General features: G+C 33.4%; 1 protein-coding gene across 5 annotated transcripts in view; it reads left to right on the plus strand.

The window, feature by feature from the left end:
- RPS6KA3 (ribosomal protein S6 kinase A3) overlaps positions 1-16,478 on the plus strand; it is a 101,728-nt gene that overhangs the window by 57,992 nt on the left and 27,258 nt on the right. For all 5 annotated transcript variants that reach the window (XM_052663921.1, XM_052663922.1, XM_052663923.1 and 2 more), the window contains 7 exons: positions 953-1,034; positions 8,202-8,282; positions 9,271-9,350; positions 9,950-10,056; positions 12,689-12,726; positions 12,954-13,096; positions 13,273-13,343. In XM_052663921.1, coding sequence (XP_052519881.1) covers positions 953-1,034; positions 8,202-8,282; positions 9,271-9,350; positions 9,950-10,056; positions 12,689-12,726; positions 12,954-13,096; positions 13,273-13,343 — 602 coding nt within the window. The remainder of the gene's footprint in view (positions 1-952; positions 1,035-8,201; positions 8,283-9,270; positions 9,351-9,949; positions 10,057-12,688; positions 12,727-12,953; positions 13,097-13,272; positions 13,344-16,478) is intronic.

Here is a 16,478-nt window from a genome sequence, read left to right on the forward strand (position 1 = left end):
AATGGATAAAGAAGATGTGGTGTGTATATAGAATGTAATATTATTTGGCCATACAGAAGAATAAAACAAATGCCATTTGCAGCAACATGGATGGACTTAGAGATGATCATACTAAGTGAAGTAAGTCAGAAAGAGAAAGACAAATATCCTATGATATCACGTATATGTGGAATCTAAAATATGATACAAATGACCTTATTTACAAAACAGAAATAGACTCACAGCCATAGAAAACAAAGTTATAGTTACCAAAGGGGAAAGAGGATAAGGGAGGGATAGATTAGGAGTTTGGGATTAGCAGATAGAAACTACTATATATAAAATAGATAAATAACAAAGTCCTACTGTAGAGCACAGGGAACTATATCCAATATCCTGTTGTAAACCATAATGGAAAAGAATGAATATATAAATGGAATCACTTTGCTGTACACCAGAAACTAACACATTGTAAATCAAGTATACTTCAATTTAAAAATAAAAATAAATTGCTCTGCCCAGTAAATGAGAAATTGTGACTTTTTTTTATATAGAAAAGACTGTTCAACAGAATTGAATCAGCAGAAGATTATGGTTAACAAGAACTCCTGTATAACAGTTTTTATGGAATCAGAATTTTTGTTCTGTTAAAAGCAGAGTAGTTACCACCTGTATTATACTTTAAACATGTTAGACTTTGATTGCTACAGTTTTAAAGATTTTTCCTTGTCTTACATGTTATTTGATCTTCAGGGAATTGGCAAATAACAGTAAGAAATGTGTTCATTTATATTGATACCTAAAGTTATAACCACTGTTTACAATTCATTGTGTTTATAATTGATAGATTTTAAGGAAAATAGTTAATGTATCAGAATCTTTCTAATAAGCTGTATTACAATAAGAGTCTTATTTTAGCAATAGCATAGTTTGTGATACTTTGTAAAACTTATTTTCTCTTATTTAAATACAGGTTTTCTTAGTCAAAAAAATCTCAGGCTCTGATGCTAGACAGCTTTACGCCATGAAAGTACTGAAGAAGGCCACACTGAAAGGTAAGTGCTACTGCAATTTGTAGCGTTAGTGTAGTATGAACAGACTGAAAAATCTCAATTGATCTCATATGATTTCTCAGCCAGTTACTTAAATTCTGAATCTGTTCTTGCTACTGTCTTTAAATTTAGACTTTGTTTTAGTGGATTTTTTCCTACAAGACAAGGAATCATTTGACTAGTGAGAATGGGAGTTGCCATGTTTTGAAAGAAGTATTACAAATTTTTCTTGGGCTTTAGGCAAATAGAAGTTTAGAATATTAAAACTAGGTTTGATATGTTTACCAGTTCATGTTAGTATTTTAATATTTTTAAAATGTACTAATTTATTTATGATGCACAATAGCTTTTATTCCAAGGACTTTATCATTTTGACTTCTGGTCTGCAAATAAGTTTTCATTCTAAGCCTCTGATTTCGAAAAAAAAAAAATCTACTGTCAGATTTGGTTCTTGTAGGTAAACAGCCTCTTAGAAAAAAATTGTGCCTAGATTTCAAAATACTTAAATCTTCCTTTTTAAAAGTAGTATTGGTTTTTTTTTACCACATAACCTCTAATTGTTTTATGTGTTGATTCCTAACATCTCTTTTTCCTCTTCAACTTTACCTGTATTTTCTAAAGGTTTTAAAATATTCTGGAAGGAATATTTGTGATGATCAGTTACTATTTCTGATGTTATTCTTCCCAATTAGTAACTCAGGCTGGATTTTGCCATCGTTTCAAGAAATTTCACCTTCTTCTATAAACACCATCCATTGCTTCTGTTCTTTTGCTCCTTCATGAATGTATTTTTTTTCCTATCTAGTCTCTACTTCCTGGCCTACTACTTAGTTGATTCTTGCAGGGACCAGGGCATTAAAATTATATCCTTAGTGTCCTACTCTGTGTCACTATTTTTTATAACTTTATACTCAGGAATCCCATGTTATAAAGCTGCATTTGTTGTTCGGTCATCCAGTTGTTTCTGACCCCATGGACTGCAGCATGCCAGCCTCCCTGTTACTTACCATCTCCCGAAGTTTGCTCAAGTTCATGTCCATTGCATTGGTGATGCCATCCAGCCATCTCATCCTATGACGTCCTCTTCTCCTTCTGCCCTCAATCTTTCCCAGCATCAGGGACTTTTCCAATGAGTTGGCTGTTTGCATCAGGTGACCAAAATACTGGAGCTTCAGCTTCAGCACCAGTCCTTCCAATGAGTATTCGGGGTTGATTTCCTTTAAGATTGACTTGTTTGACTTCCTTGCTGTTCAGGGGACTCTCAGGAGTCTTCTCCAGCTTATTTAAGAGAGTTCATTTACAGAAGCAACAGAAGTAGTTTGTTTTCATGTATATAACAGCACTTGTGTTGTGCATAATATATGTAAAGGAAACAATGAAACTCTGAGAAACCTCAAAGATATTAGGAAAGGAAAAACATGCCCAATTCCTTTTAGAGAAGGCTAATTAATAAGATTCTCAGTATTCCTCTAGTCATCTAGTTAGCTCCATATCCTCAAGATTCCTGTTGCATTTTCCTTGAAATATTCAGAATTTCACTTGAAAACATATGCCTCGAAGAGTATTCTAAAAAAGAAGAATAAGAAAGGAACAAACTTTATCAGGCTTAAAGCTTATTAAAGCAATAATAATTCAATGTATTTTGGGGGGGAAATAATATAGGTATATAAACCAGTGGGACAAAACAGTACAAAAGTATTATATATTAAAGTTTAATATATGTGTTACAAAAGTATTGAGTATTTGCTGTGCTGTATGAAAAAGCATATGTCCAGAAAATGAAAATTTAATATTGATTTTATAAATTTTGCTTGAAATACTTCTGAACAACCTGGAAAAAAGTTAGTCTTCTCTTAAACCATATACCATAGTAAACAACAATCTAACTGAATTTTACAATTTAACACATCCTAGGAAACTTGTAAAGAAATGTTGAGCAAATCACAAATTATAAGCAGATTGACAATACAAAAATTTTTGGCCCTTCATATAATGAAAAGTAGTATAAATAGGAAATCAGGAGATTATTTGCCTCAGATATTACAAAATAGTAATATATAAGGAATTTATTAAAAGACTCCTACTGGCCAAATCTAGAACAGTTTAAACATTGCAGTAATTAATGATAGTGATCGATTACAACCCACTGAATAAAGAATCCATGGGTTAATCCATAAAATAATTCATGGAGAACAATGGAAAGCTCTTTCTTACAGTAGAATTCCAACTAATAAATGTAAAAGGAATGATTGAGTTAGGAGTTCCTAAGAAATAACATTACAACCTCCACCTACAGGGTTTTAGAATACATTTTCTATAAGGGGATAAAATAAACCATATTTGGAAAGATGTCTCAGTTTTCTGATAAATGCATGTAAAATAATGAGTTTTTTCATACGATGGCAACATAAATTAGAAAGCTGTTTTGCATTAAGTATAGTAAGCCATTATTGCTGCTAAAGTAACCTGAGGAAATAATCTCAAAGGAAGATTTTGTGCACTTGCAATTTTTTCATTGCAACGGTATTTACAATATCAAGAATTTAAAATCTTATAAATATTGAAAAATAGAGAACTATTTAGAAAATTATGGTATACCACTTAATAGAATATTACTTAAATGAACTATTTCAAATGTGAGCATAAAAATGAATGTAATAAAAATTTGCAAGTGAACATTATAACAAATTTGTCTACCTAAAGTATAAAGATATAAGCTATAGAAGAGACCATAGAAAAGTGAAGATACTTGACATATTGGAATTGTAGGTTGCTGGTGTGTTCTTAAATTTAATTTTTATTTTTCTCAAAGTAATCTGCATATAGAGTCTTGTAAAAATGTCAGTGCTTTTCCTATCCTCCTCCCTATCCCAATTCTTGACCCTCAGAGACAATGACTTCAATCTCTTTAGCTGCTACTTATGCCTTTTACCTCTACATTCAGTATTCTTATATTGTAATTCTTTGCCCGTTTTCATTAGGGGACATAATCTTTTGACTTCTACCATGGAAGTTTTGGATTTAGTTCTTTTATACTACCATCTATACAAAATTTCCCTTTTCATGTCCTCCTAGTAATATTTCTATGATGCTTTATAAAAGCTGTTCCTTGCAGAGCCAGATAGTATACTGAAGTCACATATCCTTCACATCTTTGCTGATTAGATCTCCTTTCCTAAATTCTGTATCTACCTTTTTCTGAGTTTGTTTTATAGTTTTGGTGGAATACATCTTCTAGGAGGGACTTCAGAAAGGTTGGACAGTAAATTTTTTGTAACTTTACATGTCTGACAATGCCTTTATTCTATCCCCTCACTTAATTTATAATTTGACTAGATGTAAAAATTCTAGATCAAAAATAATTTTCCCTCAGAAATTTGGAGACATTGTTTCTATTGTCTTCCAGTTTGCTGTGTTGCAGTTATGAAATTTATTGCCATTCTGGTTCCTGGTCTTTTGTGTGTAAGCTGCTTTTCCTCTTTGGAAGTCTTTATAATCAATCTACTCTTTATCCCTGGTGTTCTGAAATTCATATAATGGTATTTCTTTAGTGTGGGTTTTTAAAATTCATTGTACCAGAAATGGGGTTGTCTCTTTCAATCCAGAAACTCATTTCTTCAGTTCTGGGAAAGTATTTTGTCATTTCTTCTCCATTTTACAACTGCTAGTCTTTGGATATGTTGAACCTCTGGGTTTGTTGATTAATTTTTATTTTTTTCCTGTTTTCTAGGAAATGTTATCAACTATCTTCCAACCCTCTAATGACTTTTTGTTTTTACTATTATTTTTAACTTCCTAGATTTTTCCTTGTTCTCTAATTATTTCATTTTTAAAAACTTTTTATTATGGAGAGTGTCAAACATCTATAGAAAAATATAGAACCCCCATATACTCTTCTCTTTCCTTCAGTATTTCTCAACTTATGATCAATCTTTTTTATCTGTGTTCTTCCCCTTCCCCTGTTTTGATATTTGAATCAATTTTCAGACATTGTATAATTTCTTACATAAATGTTTTGGTGTGTATCTCAAGAAGATCAAGACTCTTTAAAGAAATAATTCTGTGATTATATCTGAAAAAAACTTACTGTACAGATGTCTGATAACTCTTCAGATTTCCAGTTGTCCCTATTGTTAGAATTCATTTTTTTTTCTACAGTTTGTTTGAATCAGGATCTATATATATATATATATTTTTTTTTTTGGTAGCTCTTTTTCATGTTTAGAGTCTTTTCTTAAATTCTTAGGAATTCTTTGCTATCTTTTCCTCATTTAAGAGTGAGGTACCAAAAAGCTGATTGGAAGGGATTTTGTGGCAGGAATTTTCTGAATTCTCACTGGCTTCTTTTCCTTAAGCTTAGATTTTAGCTTTCTCTGATCTGCTGTGTGAGTTACCACTCAGTCACTTTCTGCTACTGCTTCTTCTCTTTTTTGTCTTTGTGAGTTTGTGTGTAATTTTCCCATTATTCTAATTCCATTAGGATTTTTAAAAGAAAGTAGAAAGTAAAACATTAATGTTTAATTAGAAGTCTCTTTCCATTTTGAAGTTTCTGTTAATACAATGAATGGGGTCAAAAAGAAGTCAAAAGTGTTAGGTTGAGTTTATAGGGACTCTTGTCCTAATAATCTGTGGGCCTAAAAGGTTTTGTAAACTATTGCTTAAAGCATTTGTTTAATATGGAATTCTAGACACACAAACAGCATTTCTTCTTATTTGTTCTCATGTTCAAGTCGAGTTTAAAATCTAATAACTAGTATGTAATACAAATTATTCCAGATAAATGTAGTTGCTTTGCCAACATGAGTCAGTATTAACAACTTCTATTTCAGGATTTAGAGTTTAACCAGTATAAAATTAGTGGTTCTTCTGAACCACTAATATCCTAATCAAAATTCTTGATGGTAGGATGATTTATATTTGTCACTAGGTCTTTATATACATAAAAGAAACCAGATTGGAACTATTGTACAGACCTGTCTCCAACAAAAGGAAGGAATTCTTTAGTGAGTGAATCTTACTGTTCATTTTGAACTAAACAAGGTCTCATCAATGTTGCTTATAAGGAAACTATCTGACAAGATAATCATAATAGAAAGAAAACCCTGGTTCTAGCCTCTTATTTTATACAGAAGGAGGCAGAAAGTCCCTGAACAAAGGGTTTTACCAGGGTAACTCATCTAGTTATTAGCATGGCCACTAAACTATAGCTCTTAACTCCCAAGTAAATTTTTTTATAGCAGTAGAATAATAGAAGAGTGATATACAGTAAATATAATGATAGGTATTTTTGCTGCTTACTGAGCAGAGGAGTGATTTTTAAATAATAAGCTTTGTATAATTACTGAAAGAGATAGAAATTTGGAATCTAGCTTTAAAGTAACCAGAACATAATCCAAGATTGTATGGGTAGTAATGGAAAAAGGGCAGTTTTGGGCTAGAGTAGAACAGACTTGTCAGCAGACCTAGGTGATGAACCTCATTCACACAAATAGTAGAAAGGGCCTGTTGGACATGAGGCACCAGAGTAGTAGTGATAGGACAAAATAACAAAATCAGGGATTGATAACTGAATTTGATATATCAACAAAGCAAGTCAGGTAAAAAAAGCTGTATTGATAACAAAGCAATTGATTCCTTTTCCAGTTTTGCATATTTTCAGTCACTGGTACCAAAATCTCCCATTTGGAGGTAGAAAACTGGTAGAATGGCAAATGTAGGATTTTTTTTTTTAAGTTTTGTTTATTTTTTCCAGAGGGCTTATCTCTGAGTTTTAAATATCAGTAGTCACCTTTAATTGACAAGGAAACCAACTCTCTGTTCCCACCCCTGCGCCCCCAAAAGACTCTCCCATTCTTTCTATTTAATCTTTGGCATAACCATGCAGCTCTTTGGCCTGAAAAATAGAAGTTATGTGTGATTTGTCCTTATTGCACAAGAGAAAAAAACACTTTAATGAATGATCATTTTCAACTCTTAAATCCATTCAGCTACCAACAGAGTACTTATCAGATGATTAATCATCAGTTTACTTGTCTCATTCCCACCAGATTATGAGCTTCTTGAAGATTATTTTATTTGTATCTCACAGTGCCTGGCACACAGAGTTTGCTCAGGAAATGTTTTGTTGGTAAAAGAGATCTTTGCCCACATACAGAGTCAAACGTAAATTCATCCTGGCATTCCAAATTGTCAGGAATCTGAATCCTCCCTACTTCACATCCTCCCCTACATTCCCCTTCCTTCCCCCCGCCTCACCCCCACCAACCCCCCGCCCCGCACCAGTTTCAACACTGATTAGATTCCTTCTTGTGCATCATGCATGCCTCCATGTCCTTGCTTGCACTGGCACTCTATACCTGGACTTTTCTTCTCTGTGTCCAATCCTTCTTGCCCATCTAAATTCTACTGAGAGAGTCCTAAACACTTCTTCACTCTAGCCTTCCTGTGCAAGTAAAACTCATCTTTCTCTTTTCTGAATTCTTGTACTTATTCCTGGTGGTAATACATCATTTTATTGCTTTATCATATTCATGGTACTATAACTTTATCATATACATGGTGCTATAATTGAATATCTCTTATATCAGGCTCTGGGATATACAAACCTTATCTCACAATGGTCACACAGCCCCCAAAGATACAGTGGTGTTATCCCCATTTTATAGATGAAAGGTAATAGAGGCACAGAGAGTTTAAGTAGCTTGCTCTAGATTATACAGATCAGTATCCAGATTTTTCTAATTCCAAAAATCTATACTCTTTTAGCTGCACCATAGTATCTCCTCTCAGTATCTCTACTCTCCTGCCTCCCTCAAAATATACCTTTTGGGGAATATCTGTCCTTCACCTTGTCTGCCACATATTTTAGATGCTTAATGAGTGTTTGTTGAATTGAGTTGATATGGTTGGTAGGGAGGGGTGCTTAAATCTATTTCATATTTTTATATCCAATTTATTCTGGTAATACAATTTAGTTAAAAAATTAGTTAATGTTGAAAATTTAAGAGTAATGAATAGTTTTATTTATACATAATAATTTTATTTCTATGTGAATTCATACTTTTATACATATAAGCAAAATTTTATTTAATGTAGTCACCAAAGAGATTTTATTTCAAAGATTGTCTCTGGAAGCTATTGCAGTATAGCCATATGTACAATATTTTATAGTTCGAGACCGTGTTCGGACAAAAATGGAGCGTGATATCTTGGTAGAAGTTAACCATCCTTTTATTGTCAAGTTGCATTATGGTAAGTTATGAACAACCTCCTACTTCATCCTTTTACCTCATTCTCCCATTCCCTGATTGCATGCAGAAATACAAATGTATATAAAATTTACTTGTATATATTCATATATGTCTAGTAGATACATATAGTAAGTCATGGAAATTGAACCAATACTTCTTAGATAAATTTTAGAAGATTTTATTGCATTTAGTTTCATGTTTCTTTTAAACATTATAGTTTCTGAGTAATAGCCATAGGAATGGGTAATAATAATCATTTAAAAATTATAATAATTAATAATAATGTGCCAATATTTTAGCCTAACTTAAAAGCAAGAAAAATCCCTAATACAGACATCCTGATTTTCTTATGATATGTAATTAAAGCTAACCAGTCCACATTTTTTTTGTAGTTAAGTGACATGGTTTTTGTATTTTGTTTCATGGTTAAGTAAGTCTTTTCTGTTAGGAATTTTTCTTAACTGACCACATGTTTTAGAACTATTTTATTCTTGAGAGACTATTGCCTGAATAAAATCTAACAAATGTTCTAGTGGTTCCATAATAAGAAACACTGCATTTAACATTTCTACATGAAAACTAAGAGGAATTGGTGATTAACTTGTAAATAAAAATTAGTTTAGATCAAAACTCCAATATTTTGGCTACCTCATGTGAAGAGTTGACTCATTGGAAAAGACCCTGATGGTGGGAGGGATGGGGGCAGGAGGACAAGGGGACGACAGAGGATGAGATGGCTGGATGGCATCACCGACTCAATGGACATGAGTTTGAGTGAACTCCGGGAGTTGGTGATGGACAGGGAGGCCTGGCGTGCTGCAATTCATAGGGTCGCAAAGAGTCGGACACAACTGAGCAACTGAACTGAACTGAACTGATGATATAGTCATTAATTGCTAAAATAGTATTTATTTGTGAATGAGTTGACCTAATGTAAGCCCCCAAAATTAAACTATGAATTAAATGGAAATTTTTATTTCTTCTTTCAGCTTTTCAAACTGAAGGGAAGTTGTATCTTATATTGGACTTTCTCAGGGGAGGAGATTTGTTTACACGCTTATCCAAAGAGGTATATAATTAATCTCTATTTTAAATCTATGTATATGCATCCTGTTTTAAGTAAAGCTTTGTTATGTTTCAATATTATGCTTATCATATTTTCTCAAGTGGCACACGATTCTTACATTGAAGAATCAGAACCAAAAAGAGTTATTTTCCTAACTTTTGAATTTATTCTGAAGGTAGATTTTTAAATTGATAAACTGTCTTTTGTCCTGCTTCTTTCAGTTTTAGGTTTTTCAGAAGCAATAATATATCAACAAATATCCTTGAACAATCAGTAGTGGAAATTCAGCATGCATTGTAAAGATCATTTTTCATTTCTAAGATTTTATTATGGTGGGGCAACAGTGGCACAAACTGAATATAGTTGTTGTTTAACAAAATGTAAAATTATTTCCCGCACAATGCATATTTAGCATTTAGTAAGTCATTAATTGGCTGATGTAATCATCTTTGCAAATATCTTCCATAAGTGAATTGTACAGGAAACTACATCTAATTAGCATATTTATAACTTTTAATATTTAAACTGTAGAGTGGAACTTTAAATAAAAATAGCAAACACCAAAAGAAAATAAAGACAGAAAAATTATTATTTTATTTTAGGTGATGTTCACAGAAGAAGATGTCAAATTCTACTTGGCCGAACTTGCACTTGCTTTAGACCATCTACACAGCCTGGGAATAATCTATAGAGACTTAAAACCAGAAAAGTAAGGAATCATGCTGCTAAGTTTAATACAATGTAATGTAATTATTTAAGCGGTAAAACAAAATAATGTTATTTGATAGAACTACCACAAACATTGAGTTAGAGTTCCTGTGCTTCACATTTCTGCTAACCCTCTGTATTCTCATACTTTTAAATTTCTGTTAATCAAAATATCTGTTCACGTTACCTTGTTTTCATTTACATTCAAATCTATGCTCATAGATTTATTGGCAGTTTGTCTTTTTGTGTGATTTTTCTGTTCATTGCCTTTGCTAGTTTTTCTTTTGGAGGATTATGTTTTTCTCATTGATTTGTAAGAGACCATTCTTTATAAGCTAAGATTTTACCATTTGATATATATTACAGATATGCTTTTCTAGTTTATTTTAAAATTTTATAGTATTTTAACCTGTACAAGTATTTTTTTTCTCAGGCCTACTGATCTTTTGAGATCTCTTCTATGGCTTCTATTCTTAGGAGCCATAATTCTCTAACTTGACTAAATTCATGATCAGATTTTTTTTCTTCTAATTTCACGATTTCTTTTTTTTTTTTTTTTTTTTTTTTTTACTTTTAACTCCATCTAGAAAAATTTTGGTATGAGGGATGGCATGGAGCTAATTGTTTCCTCCAAAGACCATTTATTGAAAATTTTCTTCTCGACGTGATTTCAAATTTTTGGTGTGAGTTGAGCAAATTTTACATTACTTTTATAGTAGTGGTTACCAAGAAACTAATATTTAAAAATTGCACACAGTTCTGTGCTTTAATTTGTCAGTGTTTACTGTCTACCACTTTGAGCAAGAAACGGGTTTTTTCATCCTTTTTTTAAAAGGATATAAACAAGAACCTTGTTCTATCGAGAATTTTTAAAAATAGTTTTATTGAGATGTAGTCCACATACTCCAGTGTTCATGGCAGCATTATTTACACTTGCCAAGATACGGAAGAAACCTAACCGTCCACCAGTAGATGAATGGATAAAAAAGATGTATTTCTCAGCCATAAAAAAAAAAAAAAAATTTTGCCATTTGCAGTAGTGTGGATGGACTTGGAGGCAAGTTCCTATGAAGAAAAAGACATCTTTTTAGCGTGTTAGTTCTAGAAGGTCTTGCAAGTCTTCATAGAACCATTAGCTTTTTTGTCATTAGATTGAGGCCTAGACTTGTGTTACTGTGTTGTTGAATGGTTTGCCTCAGAGACAAACCAAGATCATTCTGTCATTTTTGATACTGCACCCAAGTACTGCATTTCAGACTTTTACTGACTGTGAGGGCTACTCCATTTCTGCTAAGGGATTCTTGCCCACAGTAGTAGATACAATGGTCATCTGAATTAAAATCACCCACTGCTATCCCTTTTAGTTCACTGATTCCTAATATGTCGATGTTCACTCTTGCCATCTCCTGCTTGACCACATCCAATTTACCTAGATTCGTGGGCCTAACATTCCAGTTTCCTATGCAGTATTGTTCTTTACAGCATCAGACTACTTTCACTACCTGGCACATCACGACTGAGCATTGTTTCCACTTTGCCCCGACCTCTTCATTCTTTCTGGAGCTATTTTTCTGCTTCCTCTATAGTATGTTGGACACCCACTGACCTGGGCGCTGACCTTTCAGTGTCATATTGCCTTTTCATACTGTCCATGATTCTTGAGGCAAGAATACTGGAGTGGTTTGCCATTTCCTCTCCAGTGGACCACGTTTTGTCAGAACTCTCTACCATGACCTGTCTGTCCTGGGTGGCCCTTCATGGCATGGCTCATAACTTCATTGAGATCCGTGTGATTTTTTTGGTTAGCTTTCTGTTCTTTATCATAACCCATACCTAAGAGCACAATAAATATTCTTTATTTTTCCTTCTAAATTGTTCTCTAAAATTACAGGTTTGATTATCTCTGCCTTCCTTGCATGTAAATCTTTTATGATCTTCATTGCCCTTGAGAAGAAATCCAAAGTCTTTGGTATGCTGTATTGGCCCTTTACAGACTGGTCTCATTCATGCAATATACATTTCTTATCTGTGCTCTGCCAGACACTGAGTTACAAGATGAATAAGGTCAAAGTCTCAAGGAGCTCTCAGTTTACTGAAAAAGAAAACACTGGGTAATACCAATATACACAATAAAAGGATGAATCAAAGAAAAGCAAGGAGTGTGAGGAAGGTGTGTTGAAGAGAAGAGGATTGTGTAAGTTGTGTCAGAAAATAAACTAGGAAGGAATGACTAAGTCAGATGCCTTTTAAAAGACCAAGAAAATGACAGCTCTAACACATTTGGCTTAAATTTCCAGACCCTTTGTCTATTGTTCAAGCACTAGGGAGTTTAGTTAGGCTACCTATGCAGAAAGGCACTAGAAAGAGCAACTTACAGGAATAGATTTTAGTTCCTTTCCTCATAGTTCTCAAGTGTCCCTGGCTCTTTAATACAAGTTTATATCACTTTGCCTTTGGGATTTGTTATATGTGTGTGTCCAAAAGAATAGTTTTTCTCCTCCTTTACCTTTGCCTTCTTATTTACAGTCTAAAGCAATGTTTTGGAGTGACTGTAGTGGTCTGATGCTTAGCAAAGTAATTTCAGATCTCTCTTTGGTGGTTTGAAAAGATTTTCTGACTTTGTTGTCTTTCAGCATTCTTCTTGATGAAGAAGGTCATATCAAGTTAACAGGTAAAAATCCTCATTTTGTTAAAATAGTCTCTCCTGCTCTATATAATTTCCTTTAAGGTTGATCATGATATAAATATTAAGTAACATATTGTGTTAAAAACTTGAATTAGAATTTTTAAGTAATGTGAATATTAGAACTATTAATGTAAACTTTGGAAGTCAACGTTTGAACTTTGTATGTGCAAATTATGGTAGGGTATTTATGAAATTGGTATTTATTTTCTCAGACTTTGGCCTAAGTAAAGAGTCTATTGACCATGAAAAGAAAGCATATTCTTTTTGTGGCACTGTGGAATACATGGCTCCAGAAGTAGTTAATCGTCGAGGTCATACTCAGAGTGCAGACTGGTGGTCTTTTGGTGTGTTAATGGTAAGGTTTGAGTTTTTTTTTGTATTTTTTTTAAAGTTCAGTAGTGACTATAGTAGAAATATGTCACTTATTTTATTCTATAGCAATTTTAGAAGATTTGATTGTGATTAAAACGATGCTTTTTGTCTTTCTGATAAAATTTTATACTTACTAATACCTCTTATTTTTCTTTATAGTTTGAGATGCTCACTGGTACACTACCTTTCCAAGGAAAAGATCGAAAAGAAACAATGACTATGATTCTTAAGTAAGTATGCCTTGAGTTGTGTGTGTTTTGATGAGATTTAAAAATCAGTGCTCTACACTAAAAAATGAGATTTTAGAGTGTTAGATATAGTACAATAAATAACTAAGAAATTCATTGATATTATGATATTCATATTATATGGTTGAAATATGAACAAACCCATATAATTATCTTCATGCTAATATTGAAAGCTTTACCTTTGAGATTTGGAATATGACAAATATGCCCATTATTCTACTTCTGTTCACATTGTTCTGAAGGTACTAACAAGTACAGTAAGGCAACCAAAAGTTTAAGATTTAGAAAGAAGAAATAAAATTGTCTTTGAGAATTCCCTGGCCATCTAGTGGTTAGAACTTCAGACTTCCACTGCCAGGGGCCCAGGTTTGATCCCTGGTCAGGGAACTGAGATTCTACAAGCCATATAACATGGCATGGCCCAAAAAAAGAAAAAATGTCATTTAGTTAAAATGATTGTGTCCATAAAAAATGCAAATTTTCATATAAATCCTTGGTATTAATAAAAGCTTGATAGAGTCGCTGGATAAAGGGTCAATAAATAAAATCTATTTCATGATTGAGTACTAGCAACAGAAAATGTACTTTTTTTAAAAAGATTCTGTTTACCATAGTATAAAAAATATCAAACCTAGAAATAAATCTAGAAGTTATGTAAGAAATCAGTGCAGAGAACTTGAAAAATGTATCAAGGTACTTCTTGCACATTGAGAAACCAGTACTCGGGTAGTCATAGCAACATTACTTATAGTAGCCAAAAGTTAGAAATTAGATTGTTAACAGAAGAATGGACTAATAAATTATGGTAAGTTCATATAGTGGACTACAACAGGGATTGACTGTCAATGAATATTTTAGACTTTGTAGGCCACACAGTCTCTATCAGATATTTGTATTGTTTATTCTTTCTTTCTAACACTTTTAAAATGTAGAAACCATTTGTAGTTCAAAAGCCATACAAAAATAGGCTGAAGCCTTTTGCCCATGGGTGTAGTGTGCCATACAAGAAAATTAACAAACCACGGTTATATACAACTTGGTAACCTCACAAGAATGTTGAGCAAAAGCAATTCAGGTACAAAAAATGAATACTACATAGGTGGTTCTATTTATAAAGTTTTAAAAGCAGACAAACTAAAACATAGTTTTTAGGGTCCATATTTAGATGGCAAAAGCCTGTGCCAGAATAAGGAAAGTAGTTACATTGGATGAGTGGTTCTGGAAATCTTATATTTCTTGGTCAGATGACTGTTCACTTTGTGGTCAGCCATTGAGCTGTGTACTTTGGGGTTTTTGTTTTGTTTTGTTTTTTGCACTTTTATGTTATCCTTCATAATAAAAAAATGTTTAAAAGTGTTTGCTATGTAAACAAATGTTCACTGACCCTTCATCACTCTTATCTACTCTGGCCCCTTCCTTTCAACTAATACTCACACTCTTGTGTTGAAAAAATCAAACCATTTCTTTGACTTGGCCTTTTTTTCAAGTTTCTGCAGCATCTTCCTGCACTCTCTTGATACAATGGCTCTTTAAGGAGTAGTCTATGCTTTTTGTTACCTTTTTGGCTGTTTTTATCATAACCAGTCTTTTGTTGCTCACTTCCACCACCCTGTTGAAACGTCTCTCACTATAGTCATCAGTAATTTCCTGGTTGCTTAAATCAGTGACAGATTGTTTGAAAGGTGACTCTTTATATCATTTGTCCCCACAGTTCATTCAACAGATGATTGAGGTCTTGCTATATGTATGTACTTAGGATGCAGTGTGAACAAGACTGACAGGATCTTCTGTCGTCTCAGAGTTTGCGTTCTAGTGGGGGAAACAAAGGAATTACTCTAAACAAATAAATACGATAATTTACTATAGTAATAGGAGCAGCGGGGATAGTAAGCCAGGGTACTCTTGAAGTGTGAGGGCAGGAGTCGTTTTAGGTGGGACAGTTTAGGAAGGTCTTTTTGAGGAATAGTTGACCCTGCTGGCCTCCTCCTCCCCACTTAGTTTTCCTACTTTTTACCTGTTGCTCCCACCTCTCTAACCATTCCTGTTTTGATCTCTTTTGCTTGACTATTCCTTCTCTGCCTGCCTTTCTCTTTATAAAATCTCTTATGAAAAATTTCCAGTGTAAGTTTGCAAAAATAGAATACAGTGAACATACATATACCAATCAAGAGTCATCAAGATTTTGCTGCATTTGCTTTGTCTAGTCTTTTCTTTTTTTTCTTCTTTCCTGAGATATTTCAAGCATTCCAGGCATGTCATTTCTTAGCTGCTTCAATTTGCATGGTAAATTGAATATCTAGTATCAATCTTTAACCAGATCTTTCAGGTTTTCTCCAAAACTGTGTCCCAGATCAAGTTTGCACATTTCCTTTGGTTATATTTCTTAAGCTTCTGTTCATTTAGAACAGTGTACTCCTGTTTTTCCCCTGCCATTTACTTGTAGAAATTAAGTCACTTTTATATCATTTCACTTTCTAAATTTATCTTGTCAAAAGATAAGACCACTTCTCAGTATCCGAAACAAAAAGTATAAAGGTGGTTCTGTTGCTTACTATAGTAAGGGAAAGTGATGGTGGTCCAGCAGCATCTCTCCAAGCATAGTAGACCACTGTTCTTGTATAGGGTTTGGAGGAAAGGTGGAGTTCAAGAACTGGCAGGTTTTCAGGGCCTTAAGTGAGTTGACATCATCTGTAAGAGTGTAGTTACTTGGGTGGGACTGTTGGTACTCAGGTCTGGTTACTGGAGTTAGTTCATTCTTGTTTGGCTAATTTTCACAGATGAACAGCTGTTATTGAATGGTTAGTTTGCAAGAACAAAAAGGAAAGGCTGTTCACCTAGGCAAATCGTCTTTGATCAATTGACTGGTTCTGGTGACTTGTTACTATGGTTATATAACGATTAGTCTTTTCCCAGGAATGTGGATGTTTCTTAAATTCTCTTTGTGGTATTTTTTCACTTACTCCTTTATCCCATTTTTGGTTAAACTTTTTTGGCAAGATTATTTCCATAGCTTGTGCTTTTGTACCCTATTACATCACATCAGGAGACTTATAACACTGTGTTGCACCACTGTATGTGATGAATTCTTGCGATTATAGCTGATCCCTCCATTGTTAA

This window comes from Budorcas taxicolor, chromosome X (genome assembly GCF_023091745.1).
Source record: "Budorcas taxicolor isolate Tak-1 chromosome X, Takin1.1, whole genome shotgun sequence".
Lineage (NCBI taxonomy): Eukaryota > Metazoa > Chordata > Mammalia > Artiodactyla > Bovidae > Budorcas > Budorcas taxicolor.